Genomic DNA, 16,830 nt, shown 5'->3' on the forward strand with positions numbered 1-16,830 from the left:
TGCAGCATGATGGATAGAGTGCTGGACTTGCTTGAGTTGGGAGGTCCTGGTTTAGATTGTGCCTCAGGTATTTACTAGCTGTGTGGTATTAGGGAAGTCACTTGCCAGGGACATCTACGGAGTCGAATAGGGGACAGTTTAGGACTGTTGGGGGACAGCTTAGAGCTGTCGGAGAAGTCGCAAGAAAGAAAGACTGGAACATTATCAAAGAGGGATAATGAACGTTTATTGTAAGCAGAACACCAGATTTAAAGCTCTTCTCGAGAGACACAACCTATCCTCCCCGATCCTCCCCAGAGTGTGAACAGGGGAGTTAACCCGTTCCCAGGAGATCTTGGAACTGTTCATGCAGCCTTGAACTGAGATTACTATGTTTTGGCGTACTCAGCAGGAATGGTATGTCACAAACACTTGGGAAGAGGAACTCTATTCCATGAAGTCATGAATGGTTCACTGCAGTCACTAAATCTCACTAAGCTTCAGTTTACTTGTCTGTAAAATGGAATAATAGCCTCTATTTTTTAAACACATCATTATTGTGAGGACCGAATGAATTAACATAGAATGCTTCCATATGTGCAACATACTTTTCAAACTTTAAGCTATGTGTTAGCTATCTGTAAAAAGTTAATGTTATCCTTTAGGAAAATAACTTTCCTTTTTCCTAATGACAGAAAAATACATTAAAAATAAATTTACAAGCAATCTGACATAGTTATAGAAGTTTGGACTTGGATTCAAGTTCCCTTTTGACACTTACTGACTAGATAAGGCTCTTAACCTCCCAGTGCTTCAGACAGTCCTCCAGGACTAGATGTTAAAATTATGTTTAAGGAGCTACATTGGTGGAAAGAGTTTCCACACCTGGATTTCTCACAGATTTCTCAGCAATGAAATCCCAGTCCTAGGTTTTCATAGCCATTCACTTTCTTCTCCCTACCAGAGAGCGTATAGTTTGTTTGTTGCTATTTGGTCTTGTTTGGACTTCCACAAAAGGCAATGAAGGCAGGCACGCTTTTTAATATAATAATAATATTATTAATAATTAATACATAATTATTTAATAGATAATAAATTAAATATAATTGTATATTATAAGATAATGTATAACTAATAAATAATAAATAAATAAAACAATTAATTAATTCTGTAATAAGTGGTTTTCTAAGTGAGACTTAGGTGGCCCTATTTCTATTTGAGCTTGACATCACTGGCCAAGAGCAAAAGTAATGATTTTCCAAAAGTCTCAGTGATTTACCCAGAGTATCCAAGGTTCAATGGACTAGTGGAGAGGAGGTCTCAGTCAGGAAGTCTCATCTTCCTGAAAGACTCATCTTCCTGAGTTCAAATCCAGTTTCAGACACTTAATAGCTGTGACCCTGACCAAATAATTTAACTCTGTCTCAGTTTCCCTATCTGTCAAATGAGCTGGAGAAGGAAATGACAAACCACTCAAAAAAATCTTTACCAAGAAAACCCCCAAATGAGGTCACAGAGTCAGACATGATTGAAATGACTGTACAACAGGATGCAGTCAATATGGATCAAGTGAGAGGCTTGAACCCATGTCTTCTTGACCCCAAATGTGATTCTTTTTTTTAAATTTTTATTTGGTCATTTCCAAACATTATTCATTGGAAACAAAGATCATTTTCTTTTCTTCCCTCCCCCACCCCTCCCACCACCTCTCCCATAGCCGACGCATGATTCCACTGGGTATCACATGTGTTCTTGATTCAAACCCATTTCCCTGTTGTTGGTATTTGCATTAGAGTGTTCGTTTAGAGTCTCTCCTGAGTCATTTCCCCTCCACCCCTGTAGTCAAGCAGTTGCTTTTCCTCGGTGTTTTTACTCCCACAGTTTATCCTCTGCTTGTGGATAGTGTTTTTTAGATCCCTGAAGATTGTTCAGGGACATTGCATTGACACTAATGGAGAAGTCCATTACCTTCTATTGTACCACAATGTATCAGTCTCTGTGTATAATGTTTTCCTGGTTCTGCTCCTCTCACTCTGCATCACTTCCTGGAGGTTGTTCCAGTTCACATGGAATTCCTCCAGTTCAATATTCCTTTCAGCACAATAGTATTCCATCACCAACATATACCACAATTTGTTCAGCCATTCCCCAATTGAAGGGCATCCCCTCATTTTCCAATTTTTAGCCACCACAAAGAGTGCAGCTATGAATATTCTTATACAAGTCTTTTTCCTTATTATCTCTTTGGGGTACAGACCCAGCAGTGCTATGGCTGGATCAAAGGGCAGACAGTCTTTTATCACCCTTTGGGCATAGTTCCAAATTGCCCTCCAGAATGGTTGGATTAATTCACAACTCCATCAGCAATGAATCAGTGTCCCTACTTTGCCACATCCCCTCCAGCATTCATTACTTTCCATAGCTGTCATGTTAGCCAATCTGCTAGGTGTGAGGTGATACCTCAGAGTTGTTTTGATTTGCATCTCTCTGATTATAAGAGATGTAGAACACTTTTTCATGTGCTTATTAATGGTTTTGATGTCTTTGACTGAAAATTGCCTATTCATGTCCCTTGCCCATTTATCAATTGGAGAATGGCTTGATTTTTTGTACAATTGATTTGGTTCTTTGTAAATTTGAGTAATTAAACCTTTGTCAGAGGTTTTTATGTAGATTGTTTCCCAATTTGTTGCTACCCTTCTGATTTTAGTTACATTGGTTTTGTTTGTACAAAAACTTTTTAATTTGATGTAGTCAAAATTATTTATTTTACATTTTGTGACTCTTTCTAAGTCTTGCTTGGTTTTAAAATCTTTCCCTTCCCAAAGGTCTGACATGTATACTATTCTATGTTCACCTAATTTACTTATAGTTTCCTTCTTTATGTTCAAGTCATTCACCCATTCTGAATTTATCTTGGTGTAGGGTGTGACGCGTTGATCCAAACCTAATCTCTCCCACACTGTCTTCCAATTTTCCCAGCAGTTTTTATCAAATAATGGATTTTTGTCCCAAAAGCTGGGGTCTTTGGGTTTGTCATAAACTGTCTTGCTGAGATCATTTATGCCAAGTCTATTCCACTGATCCTCCTTTCTGTCTCTTAGCCAGTACCAAATTCTTTTGATAACCACTGCTTTATAGTATAGTTTGAGATCTGGGATTGCAAGTCCTTCTTCCTTTGCATTTTTTTCATGATTTCCCTGGATATCCTTGATCTTTTCTTCTTCCAAATGAACCTAGTTATGGTTTTTTCTAATTCAGTAAAGAAGTTTTTTGGTAGGTCAATGGGTATGGCACTAAATAAGTAAATTAATTTGGGTAGGACCCAAATGTGATTCTTAATGCAATATTACAGGCTGATTCTTGTAGATGTACAGATGGATAGAGAGGTGGATATATGTTTGTAGACATCTCTACTGTCTTTAGTAAACATTACATGTGTTGATATATTTCAGTGCTTTCAAGATCTGAGATTTCTTCACTTTCATGGATCATAACCTTTTATCTTCTTAGCATATGATCTTTGAAGCTGATGCAGTTGAAAAAGTTACCACACCTGGCTAACTTCCTGGTGATGGGTTCCTCTGAGCTAGGCTGGTCCTTAGAGAGCAGACATATAACACAGTCCATTTCCCAGGACTGTGCCTCAGAGGCATCAAAGTATCCTGGGAGTGAAGCACTTGTATTCATGTAAAAGTTTGTGTAAGCGTGCGCTCACACACACACACACATACACAGAGAAATTTCAATCCATCTTAGTAATCCTTTCCTATTTTTTTTCTTTTTATCTCTTTACTGACCCTGATGTTTTTTTTTCCCCCTTCGGTTTTATCTCCTTTTAAAATACTAGTTCTCCCATTTACCTCCGGAAATAATTATGGGTCATCCATTGGTACTGAACCCTGAACTAGGAAGGCAAAGACATGGATTTTTGTCTTAACTTTCCTATATGCTAAACTTTTGATTTTTGGATAAATCTATTTCTCTTGAGTCTTACTTTTCTTATTTGTAAAATGGAAACAATAAAGATCCTGTCTAATTTATAAAGTTTGTCAAGGACAAAAATAAGATGATAGATGTAGAAATAGTTTGTAAATTGTGGCATACTATACAAGAGGCAGTTGTAGAACAGTGTGAATAGAGAGGAGGTCTAGGAATCCAAAATACTTGGGTCCATGCTATCTCTGACATAATAGCTGTTGTCCTAGGAATGTCCCTTAACCTTTTGGTGTCATGATAACTTTAGAGAGCTCTAAATTATAGAGGAAGTGTTGATTTGCTCTGGATGGGGGGAGTGGGAGAATTTCTTCACTGGACTACATATTGAGTTTAATTTTTTTAAAGGACCATGCAATTCTGGAAGGCAACTGGGGACTGTGTCCAAAGATAAAATTGTGCATACCCTTTGAGCCTGCAATACCACTCCTGGGGCTGTATCCCCAAGAGATAAAAAGGGGGGGAAATAATACATCTGTGCAAAAATATCTATAGCTGCTCTTTTTATGGTGGCAAAGAATTGTAAACTAAAGGAATGCCCATCAATTGAGGAATGGCTGAACAAATTGTGGCATATGATGGTGATGGAATACTATTGTGCTATAAGGAATGATGAACAGGATGGTTTCAGAAAGAACTGTAAAGACCTCCATTAACTGATGCAAAGTGAAATAAGTAGAACCAAGAGAATATTGTACACAGCAAAAACAATATTATGGGGCGATCGACTTTGAAACAGTTAGATACTCTCAGCAGTGCAGTGATCTAAGACAATTCTGAAGGCTTTATGACAAAGAATTCTCTTCACTTCCAGGGAAAGAACTGTTGGAGTTGGAATGCACATCAAAACATATGATATTTCACTTTAGTTTATTTGTATTTTTATTTTGGGGTCTGGGTTTTATATGAGGATTCTTTTAGAATACCATTATTAAAGTATGTTTTACATGATAATACATGTATCACCCAGATCAAATTGCTTATCATTCTCAGGAAGGAGAGAGGAAAGGGACAGCAGGAGACAATTTGGATATTATAATTATACAAAACGTGTTGAAATTGTTATTACGTGTAGTTGGGAAAATAAAATATATAAAAAAAGGATCATGTCACTATAAGGTGTAGTAGGAGTAGTAGCAGCAGCAGCAACAGCTGTATTGGCAATAGTAGTAACAGTGGTGGTGGTAGTAGCAGGGGTAATGATAGTTTATATATATATGCATATATATAAATATAATGTGTATATTGCTTCATGTATACCATGTACTATACTAAACACTGTACCAATATTTTCTCATTTGATCCTCACAACAACCTCTAGAGGTAAGTGCTATTTAGATGCCCATTTTACAGATGAGGAAACTGAGGAAAACTGGTTAAATTACTTGCTTAGATCACACAGCGAGGAAACATATAGGACAGGATTTTTACAAAGATCTTCCAGATGCCAGGGCCAATAGTACTCTTTCCACTGCATGGGCACTGCTGAAGAAGCAGCAGCATTGTTATTATACTCCCTATTAGTAACAGTAGTAAGAACTGGAATGTTCAAGGTGTCCTAGCTATAAGTGAGAAGTTTTTGAGTTTTTATTTGTTGAGGTGTTGTTTATTTTTTAATCCTTCTGGAATGAAATACCATTCCTCTTGGAACTAGAGGTAGCGGCATCACCCCTAATGAAAAGTATTCCTTTAAAAACAACTTCTTCTGTGGGTACATTAACCAATAACTTCTCAATAGAGAAAGAAATCTCCCTTCTAGGTAGTTAAGTGGCATAATGACTAAACATAGGATTTGGAATGTGTAGCTCAAATCCTGCCTGATATACCCTAGGTATTTGAACCTGGACAAGTAACTATCTTGTCTCTGCCTTAGTTTCCTCATCAGTAAAATGGGGATAATAATAGCACCTAACTCATAAGGTTGTTGTAAAAATCCAATGAGCTAATAAAGTGCTCTGTCCAGCTTGAAGTACTATGTAAATACTAGTTTTTATCGCAAAGAAAATATTTTAAGTGCACAGTTATAGATATTTTGGATATAGTGATTTTTAATTTATAAATTTGTAATTTATCATTTGTGATGAAAAATAGAAAAAAATATTCCTAAAGAATGGATATAACTGGACAACCCTTTTATTTGAATGTAATGGAACAGCTCTGTAAGAAATTACAAATATAAAGATTTCAGAGAAAGAATAAAAGATTTTATACAATAATTCTTTAAAGAATTTTTCAACACATAACTATCTCATAGTAAAAAGTGAAATTTAAAATATTCTAAAATGTACATTTGTAAATATAGTTATTGCAAATAAAAAAGATGGAATGAAGGCAAACTCCTACATGATACCAACATTCTGTATACAGTAAAAAATACAATTACTTCTTTTTTTAGATTTGTAAACAATAACATTTTCATATTGCTAAGTTAGAAATCTATGTTGTAGTCATATGGAATTTAAATCCCTTAAGGACAGGACAGTTTTGTTGTGGTCTTTCTTTCCCCAGGGTCTGGCACATAAAAGATAATTGATACTTCGTTTATTTCTTGATTTGAAAGTGACCATTCCTTTCAAAGTATGATTTTTATTTTTAAGTACAATGAATCTTATTTCTAACTCTTATTTGTATATCACCATTAGTTTCAAGGGCTTCTATTTATTTTGCTTCATTCTATCCAAAATATTTTGCTCTTTGAAGCAAAGTCTTCTGAATAATAATATGCATTCCAAGAAGAACTAGGGTAGTGTATCCCCACATTCTCAAAGCAACCTATGAAAATTCTAAACATTATTTCAGAAACTTAAGAGCATTGGCCCTATGTAAAAATAATGTTAATAAGAACTTTGATTAAGTCATTCATGTTTGCCTTCAGGATCTTTACTTTATATTAGCTTACCTTTGAATTAAAGACATTTTATTCTCATTTTTAATCTGTGTGGACGTACATACACAAAAAAATGCTGATACTTTAATAATGATGAAAAGGGAAATTGCTGAAAACCAAAGTTGTAGGATTTAAATTTTGAAAGCTAAGATATAGATTAGGTTCAGTGTGTTGTTACTGTGAATGAGAAGACAACTTCAGAAGAAATACACCTCTGGTCTTACCAGTGAGGACTTACTGGTGTTATGAATTGAAGCACAGGGAGGCCAGAGTTTTTATTTTCCCATTCCTCCCTCACCTCTGTAGAAAGAAAGAAACAAAGCTGACAGGCTTTAGCATATTTTCTGAATTAGTTAGTTTTCTGAAATCTTGTCCTTCTGCAGCATATTTTTATAAAGAGGAGGAAAAACCTGAAACATGAATCAGTTTCACTGTGCTAATTACTTTAATTCCAAAGTTTATTACTTTTAAATATTAGCTACTCAAAGTGATTCATCGAGAGATCAAAATGATTAATCCTTCTCAGTCACATAAATGTCAGCCACAGGATTAAAGGATTTAGATGGTCATGTTTTCTCAACCTTAAATTTTTCTACTTAAAGACATAAGTTAAATAGCTCTGGTTTATCATTGTTTCATGTTCATGTTTTTTTTTTTTCCCCCCCTCAGGCTCCCTCTTTTTGCTCCCCTGCCCGCCTCACTGATTATTAACTCTCTAGGCAAGTGGTTCTTTCTGGATTGGAAACCAACCTGATTTGTAGATTACCTCTACCAGAAGGTAGGAATAGATAGATGTAGCTTAGGGCCCTCCTCCTGACCCAGTGGGAATAATCCTCTCTCTCCCTCTTCCTCAGCCTTGATGGGTCTAATGTTCTGAGCCCTCACATACTTCTAAATTTGAATCATGGAGCCATGCCGCCATACCTATCTGGGATCCATATGGGGAATCACTGGGGTTCAGCTTCCCACATGATTATTAAATACCTGCTGTTCCATGTCAACCCATAAAACATATTTTCACCAATACCTACTGTCCTTTGACTATCAGGTGCTAACAGATGGGCCAAATACCTTATCGCTACTGTGCTTTGGATTGTTCCAAGGGATAATTACTGAGGAAAAAAAGAAGAGGCAAATTAGTTTTCAGAAAGCTTTTTATAAAAATCAAACATTTTAAGTGATTTTACTAGATGTAAACTGTTGCCATCAGCACTATGCTTCCTGCCAATCAACTGCCCATGGCCTCTATCCTAAGAGGTGCTGGAGAATAACCTCCTTGTCCAAGTCAACAGACATACGTCCTAATATTTCTATTTCCTTCCCCCCAGTCTTCCATTCAATATCTCTGTGGCCTCTCTACCTGAAACTCCTCAAAACCTTATCTTAAAGATTATGGAGGCTCTCCAAAGCCATTCTTCCCACTTTTTACTTTCTTTACTTGAAAATAAACAAAGGGATTCACTTTCATTCTCACATTAACTAAAATACTCCTGCCTCTAATGCTTGTTCCCTACCAACCGAGATACTATATAGAGAGAGATCCCAGAAAAAAAGGTCCAGACTATACTTGCAGTAGTAGAGTGAAATACTTCTCACCAGAAGAATGTTTGTAAAAAAAGAATCTGGGTTAGAATTATGGGCGAAAAATGGCAGGCTGCCTGCAGCAGGTTTTGGCTTAATACTCCAGGATCTTAAGGCAAACAACATTTCCTTGGGTTGGGATATTAAGAATATACCAATAGCTGAACAAATACTAAACAAATAGGCACATAAGAAATGAACCTGTGATTTTATTTGGTGTAAGAAATTCCCAGGGATGTGCTGGAATGAGCTAAAACTAAATCCAAGAGCCAGTTTACTGTGAGCAAAATTTTACTATGAGCAAATGCAAACACTACAAATTCAAGGTCTCTTATTTTATGTTGCTTTATTGACTGTCTATTCTTTAAAAAGTAAAGGAGAAAATGCATGTTCTAGATTACAGAGAGCAAAACTATACCTTTCCTTCTAATATTTTTTTTCTTCTTTTATTTAGACCAATCTCTCATTCACTGGTTGTTTTATATCTTTAAAAATAATCTCTCCCTTTGAGCTGTAACGATATCCAAGCCAGAAGAAATCACAGATTAAGAAATTAATCAGAAAATCAGTTTCAATTTAAGTAGGGGAAAATTGAAAATGAAGTATATAGTTTTTCTTCTGATGCTATTCTCAGACCAACACCTGCATATTCACACACACGTGTGGGTATGGGGGTGTGTATGTACTAATAATTCTGAATGAACCTAAAAATGGATGTACATGTTATTGTTTCAAAGAGGTGGTAGTTAAACATTGACCAGCACATTCCTAACATAGCCTCCCCATTCTGTATATACAAAGCTATTTGAATATTTTCCCTCATTTGAATGTGAGCTCCTTCAGGCAAACAAAGCCTATTTTTGCCTTCCTTTGAATCCTCAATATTTAGCTCCAGACCTAGCATACAGAAGGCACTGAATGAAGACTTACTGAGTTGACTCTAGTGCCAAGCCAGTGAGCAATTTATAATTTTAGGGAGATGGCTGGAGCAATGAGAGATTTAGTGACTTTTTCAGGATCACAGTCAGGAGGAATTAGATGCAAATAGATAAAATGATGCAAAGATCTATGCAAATAAATATTTACCCCTTGTGCCAAGAGCACTAATAATTCCACTTACTACAATGGAAATAAGAGAAGCTTGGCAGAGGACTGTAGGAAAAAAATATTAAGACAAAAGTCAACTTGGTTAGAAAACAAGTTTTGGACTGGAAGAGGTAGAGTATATGAGAAGCCTGAGTAAAAAAGTTTCACGAACATTTAAAATGAGGTAATTGCCTAGACATACTACAAATATGACAGAAAGTGATATAGGAGAAGAATGATTTGATAGGGGACAAATAAATGATAGGAACAAGATGAATGAAAGTAGTTTTTTATAATAGAATAAATACGATTATATAGAGGAATTACATATAGAGAAATCACTTTGGGGAGAGGATGGCTATACATGTGTGTGGGTGCACATACACACCCCCATACCCACACATGTGTGTGTGAATATGCAGGTGTTCATCTGAGAATAGCATCAGAAGAAAAAATTATATACTTCATTTTTAATTTTTCCCCTACTTAACAAATTGAAACTGATTTTCTGATTAATTTTTAATCTGTGATTTCTTCTGGCTTGGATATCGTTACAGCTCAAAGGGAGAGATTATTTTTAAAGATATAAAATAACCAATGAATAAGAGAGTGGTGTAAATAAAAGAAGAAAAAAATATTAGAAGGAAAAGTATAGTTTTGCTCTCTGTAATCTAGAACCTGTGGCAGATCAGCAGTCCTTTAAAAAAGAAGCTGTCTAGAGATCTTAGGGCACAGTATATTCAAAGGAGAAGAAAAAAGGGAAATGGTTGCTCACTAGAAAAAATACTAAAAAAAATGGAGACACATAGAGGCAAAATGTGTTCTTCATCTCACTTAGGAAGAGAGTTTTATATAGATAAAAGAAAAATGTTAAAATAAAGATTTATAGGAAATGGTACATAGACACATCAGAAACACAAAATTTGACACAATAATTTTTTTTTCATTAAGAATCTCATTTATTTTGAAGGTGTTTCAAATGCCTCTCACAGGGTCCTCTCCTCTACCCTCATCCTCCCATTGCAAAACCCTTGGTTTTCTTGCCAGGAAGTAGTAGGACAGTCCGAATGGAAAAGCCAGACCTCTGAAAGGAAGGTCAGGTGCTAAGAGCTCAGTGTGTTCTCCAGCTTCCCTATGTAAACACAAGAGTATCTCCCTTACATGCCTTTTTCTTTTCAGTCCTCAACAAGAGGCAGCAAGATTCCTTGCCCATTGGCAAGCATCACTCTGCATGAGCCTCTTTGAAAAATCTCACCCTGCAGTGACTGTGTTGTACACACTGCAGGACAAAATGGCCAAGTTGCAAACTCCGTGTTCTCTGTTCCTTCATTTTATTGCCTCTGATTAAAAGGGTAGTTGTCTCCTGCGCTGCCTGGAATGAAGCATTTACTCTGATGCCACCCTTACTTTCTTAAATATGAAGTTGAGAGAGAGAGAGAGAGAGAGAGAGAGAGAGAGAGAGAGAGAGAGAGAGAGAGAGAGAGAGAGAGAGAGAGAGAGAGAGTCAGCCTCTCTGCTTTGTAATTTATTCTGGATTTTTTATTCATAGAATTTCAAATTTATGACAGCAGTAAAAACAGAACTGCCTGGTCTAAATGAGACTGACTGTTATTACTAATAACATTGAATCCTGTGTTTGATATTTTTTTCTTACTATAATTGATTATATATATATATATTAAAGTAGCAATCATGACTACTATGTCATCATTGCCCATTCTATTGAAATATAATACTAACATATATACATACATATTTATATATATACTCATACACATGTGTGTAGGGGGGTATCTGTGTCCTTTAGACGTGACCAACCTTTTGAGCATCTGCCCTTCCAAGTAAGTTAATTGATGTGAGTGGGTGTTCCTTATAATCGCACAGACTAAAGAAATCTTGGGTACAAATATTAGTGTAGAGCTATATTGTGTTAGATATTTAACTCTAGATTTAAATGCATTCAGATACCTGGGTGACAAATAACAGAGTGGAGTTTGCTATTGCTTGTTTTCTTTCACGTCATAGATTTTATATCAAGATGGTAATGCTCTGAGAAAGTGAATAATGTGGGAAATGTTTCCAGTACATTTCATAAATTGGAGAGGGCATTATTTTCCATCCATTTTTATGTTTATCATAGGGAATGGGTAGGAAGAAAGAAAGAAAGTCCCTATCACTGATTTTTGCTTTTATTTTCTATTTATGTAATCAACTAATCTTTCTTTTTAAAAAAAAGGAAGTAGAATTAGCATTCATGATGGGAAGTTTTGGCTTTTTCTAAAAACGATTTCTTAAAATTTCTGGTGCTTATTCTATTTTAAATTCTGCATAGAAATAATAACAAAGTCGTGTTTCCCACAGCTACTACGTTAACTTTATCCACTGAGACTGATGTTAACTTTGTTTGGTTTCATTGTCATAAATATTATACCTGTTAATAGATTTAAGAAATCATAAAATATAGACTAACCACTCTCTGTCCACTTCATCCAAACTTTCTTACTTTCAACACTTGATCCTTTCCCCCTCATTTGTTTCTCAGTTCTCCCATCTTAAAACTTACCATTTTTTAGTACAACTAGTTATTCAAAACATTACCTTGATAATCACTGTTTGATTTGTAGCTAATAGTAGTAACTGATTCTTCATTATGTATGAGTGTCTATCAAAATCCATTTGGAATTCTATCTGAGATAAAGCTTATTCCAGTTGTTGTTACCACAGCCATAACACAATTATGTCTCTATAATAATAATATGTTTTTAAAAGCCAAGAGGCTACCAACATCTTTTTAAGTTACTGATATTTGGTCTTTTATTTATATTTGTATACCTTAGATTTATTACCAGCACAAAATCTATACCCTCATTTTTTCAATACTTATATTTGTAATTGCATTTGCTTCCTTCTTAATTTTGCATTTCTGAAATAGATGTGTGAGCTTTCAAATGCTAGCTAATTAAGGATTTCAGAATTTCTATCTGTATTGGTAGGAAAATATGAGAAATATTAGTGTTCTTAAATGATTTGATTATTTTTAGTATTTGAGTCATACTTGATATTTGAGTTAGTGAAAATATAAAATATTAGAATGCAAATATTTGTTTTTATAGTTAGAACAATGATAATAATTATTATAGTTAATAATTTCTGGATGGTTCTCAAATTTCAAACTCTACCATTCCTTTTATAGTCCAAAAAGCAAAACAAACAAAAAAGGGGGCCTTGCATTGGCACGGCCACACACAAAAACTGTCTTCTCTCCCATTTCCCAAATAGATTCATAAAATGTATGAGAAATTATCAGTAATGAACAGAGGATGGAGAAAGCCATTAATATCAGTAGTAATATCTAAGTGTCACATAATTTAAACAATTTGGCTCAAAGTTACTGCATTGGCATGAGTTTTATTGAACTCAATTTATTAGTCAGGGCCTGCAGGGTTCACTGGCATTTATTTTTCAGGAAACGCAATTGTGACATGAGGTTTTAAGTACATAATATACCTACTTTGTTTTTAGCTGGTACTTCATTTTCAAAAATTGCTTTGCTTTGATCAATGCAAATGTTCGCAGGCATTTATTAAAGGAAACAAGAGGGGCTTCACATTATATTTGGAGAGACTGTAATTTCAAGATTTGCTACTCTGAAACATAAAATATTTATCTATTTCCTTTTTTTGGGGGGGGTCCTGAATTAAGTCGTGAATATGTCATAAAGGCTAACTGAAGTCCTGTGTCCTTTGATTCTTGAGGGAAGCCTTTTCCCTTGCCAGACAAGTCATGACTGGATTGGGGGGAAATTGGGTCAGAACCTTGGCCCGACTGGAGATAATTGCGACAGCTACTTGCTAGGGTTTTCCTATTTCAGATGAGCAAAGGTCCAACCCTGATATGAAGTTCCTTTTGTGGGTTAAATGCACTTTCCCTAGTTCTGTAGTTTTCACCACATTTCTTAGCCTCCTCAAGGAGGGCACCGATAGGCTTTAGCAGCTGGCATCAGCCCTCTAAAATGCAGTTAGACAGAGTAGCCCAAAAGCCAGCACTTCAAACTGAAGTCAGTGAAAGGATCGGTGGAACACCACTGATACGGGGACCATGTGCAAAGCTTCGATGAGTATCTTGTGCTGAAATGATAGCTGGGAAATCAGAATGCTTGCGAGTGTTTATTTTTAGGGAGGCTTCCTTTAAAAAAGAATCTCACCTTTTGTTATCTTTTTTTCCCCTAATTAGGACAGAATTTTACCCTAAGGCAGTTAGGAGTTTGTGAACCAGCAACTCGAAGAGGACTGGCATTTTGTGCGGAAATGGGGCTCCCCCACAGAGGTTACTCTATCAGTGCAGGGTCAGATGCCGATACAGAAAACGAAGGAGTGATGTCCCCAGAGCATGCCATGAGACTTTGGGGCAGGGGGGTCAAGTCAGGCCGAAGTTCCTGCCTGTCAAGTCGGTCCAACTCAGCCCTCACCCTGACTGATACGGAGCATGAAAACAAGTCGGACAGTGAGAATGGTAAGTTTAGATTTTTGTCCTTTTTTTGGTTTTTATTCTGAAAATGGCTTTCACTGGTCCTTTAATGCGGTCCACACGAGATTCGAAAGACGACAATCAAACAGGGAAAATGACCTCAAAAATACGTATTTTGGAGCAGAAAATTAATATTCATTTTCACTTGTCAGGCTGGTATTTTAGCTCTATTTTGGAAGAATAGTTTCAGCCCACTTAAAAAGAAGGGAAGGAAGAAAGAAAAAGATTAGTTTTGACTTCTCTAAGACCAAGTCACCTGTTATCCTCGGTGGAGTAGGGAAGCTAGGGGTGATAAAGTGTATCCTCCAGGCCAGCTTGCAATCAAAGATGTCTTTGTAAATTCCTCTTGAAGACATCTCAAAGAAGTTGCAGAATCTTCGAATGGATGAGTGAGCACATAGAATAGTTTATTAACAGGGCTCTGGTGATTGAAGAACAAATCTGATCGGGCTTTAAACTTACTAGTTGATGAGAGCAATTGAAATCATGGTAAAGAGGGGAGTGTGGTCTTTGATGTGCTTCAGGGACTGGATTACTATGCAATTAAAATCCCCCCCTCCAAAATGGGCTTTCTGAAATCGACATAGCAGCTTTGCACATTGTGCAACACACAAACACAAACGGGTTTTCGAACACTATTAGGACTTCATTTTCTTGCCAGTAGGAAAAGAGGTAACAAAAATCAGAATTATTTTAATATGATTTTTTAAAACGCCCTTGATTTCGAACAATCGTCGCTTCATTTATGTATCTGGGAAGAATGTGAAGCATTGAGCTCTAAATTACCGCCTGACAGAAGACACATTTCTCTTAAGCATTTAATATAAACCATGAACTTGATGGCCCAGTGTAATTATTAATGCTGTGTATATACGATGCATTAAAACCCAGAGAGAAGGGAGAATAAAGAGAAGAGTGTATGAATTGCAAACAGGGAAGAGGGTTCTTATTTGGTAACCTTGTTGGCTGGGTTCTGCAATAGAAAGACTTAATAACTATTGTTAGCTTTCACAATCTGCAGTTTTAACCAGTGCTATTTCCTTTATCTTTTTAAAGACAAATATGACTCTTTTCTTGCCTTTTTCTATGGGCTAGGAGTCTTAAATCAAAATCTTTTTCATCACTATTATGACATTTTCTTAAATTATTTCCATCTAAAGGCATCTGGCACTGGGCCAGAGTGAAAAATTATTATTATGAGAAAATAAAATAAAGCAGAATTCTTTTGATGAAAGTAATTTGAAAGACAAAAAAAGGGCTACCCAGATTTTCCCCCTAAAAAGAAAGGCATCAGAGGAATCTGGTAGTAAAGTGGATAGAGCACTGGGACTGGAATCAGGAAGACATGAGTTCAAAGTTGACCTGGGATAATTCCTACATATGTGTCCCAGGGCAAGTCTCATAACCTGGGTTTTCTTCGATTTTTCATCAATATTACAAATTTTGTAGCTTTTATTTAACCTAAAATGGTGTTTTCTTTTGCTTATTTATTTTAAGGGATAATACTACCATTTACCTTCCAAAGCAGCTGTGAAGATTACCTGAAATAATATTTCTAACAGTGTTTACACAGTACCTGGCATTCAGTAGGCATCATATAAATGCTTCCCTTGTTCCTTCCCTACCTACTCTCCAATTAATCCAGGGGAGTATTACAATATATCCAGATAGGTTTTCCAGGGTGAAACCCAAAGACCCTAATTCTAACGAGAAAGGATAAAATAATTGTTCTCACCACTCTCTCCTGGGAGTCATACACAAATTCAAAGAGATCCATTGATTGCATTCAAATAATATCCTCCTAACTTATATGACCACATTTATGCATTAAGAATGCCCTGATAACATTAACTTTGGATGATATTTTTCTTGTATTATCCCTAGCAGATTTTTTTATAACAATCTGCCTTTCCTATCCTAGCTTTTTCTTTGTCTTCATTTAGAGAGTGTGAATTAGTATTGATCTTATCCTTAAGAGTAAAAGAAATGGAGGATTGTCATGTTGGCCACAACTGTCAAATGCTTTGCTAGATGAAATGTAATTAATTTCACCATTAACAAACCTTAAATTTTACAAATTTATAGATTTTAGTTAACCTAAAATGGCATGTTCTTTTGCTTGTTTATTCCTTATTACATTAAATTATCCGCATCTGATTTGTAGCACAAGCTTAAGAATATACTTTTCTAGAGTTCTTATTAACTTCTTAGGCATTTTGTTTTATTCTAGTTTTTATTGTAAATTTGATATTTTTTGTACAATTAATAAGCACTTATTTTCTATTTTCTATTGCATTTAGTACCCATAGGAAAGAAAAAGAATACCCTTTTAACAAATATTTATAATGAAGCCAAGCAAATTCCCTTTTGGTCTATATCCAGAGATGTGTCTCCCATTCTGCAATTTGAGTCCATCACCTTTCTTTCAGTAGATGGGCAGCATTTTTCTTTCATCATTGGTCTTGTGGAATCATGGTTGGTCATTCACTCTGTTCATTGGTGTTTTGGCTTTGAGTCAAATGAAATTAGGGAAATTTGGTAGCTTGAACGTTAATGAAATCAAACCAGTTAGCCATTAGAGACAATAAAGGGAAGAACAAAGATGTATAATGACATAGATGACATTTTGGTTTTCTCTTTCCCCACTACCACTGTTTTTTATTAAACCACCTTCTATTGCTCCCTAGAGCTGGAGTTATCAGTTTAATAGAACCTTTGGAAAGGGTTATTCTTACTGTTCAGTAGTTTTCAGTCATGCCCAACTCTTTGTAACC

General features: G+C 35.8%; 1 protein-coding gene across 2 annotated transcripts in view; it reads left to right on the forward strand.

Moving 5' to 3' along the window:
• TENM3 (teneurin transmembrane protein 3) overlaps window positions 1-16,830 on the forward strand; it is a 3,501,974-nt gene that overhangs the window by 2,908,678 nt on the left and 576,466 nt on the right. For both annotated transcript variants that reach the window (XM_056802938.1, XM_056802939.1), the window contains one exon: window positions 13,763-14,041. In XM_056802938.1, the coding sequence (XP_056658916.1) occupies window positions 13,763-14,041 (279 nt within the window). The remainder of the gene's footprint in view (window positions 1-13,762; window positions 14,042-16,830) is intronic.

The sequence above is a fragment of the Monodelphis domestica genome, chromosome 6 (assembly GCF_027887165.1).
Source record: "Monodelphis domestica isolate mMonDom1 chromosome 6, mMonDom1.pri, whole genome shotgun sequence".
NCBI lineage: Eukaryota > Metazoa > Chordata > Mammalia > Didelphimorphia > Didelphidae > Monodelphis > Monodelphis domestica.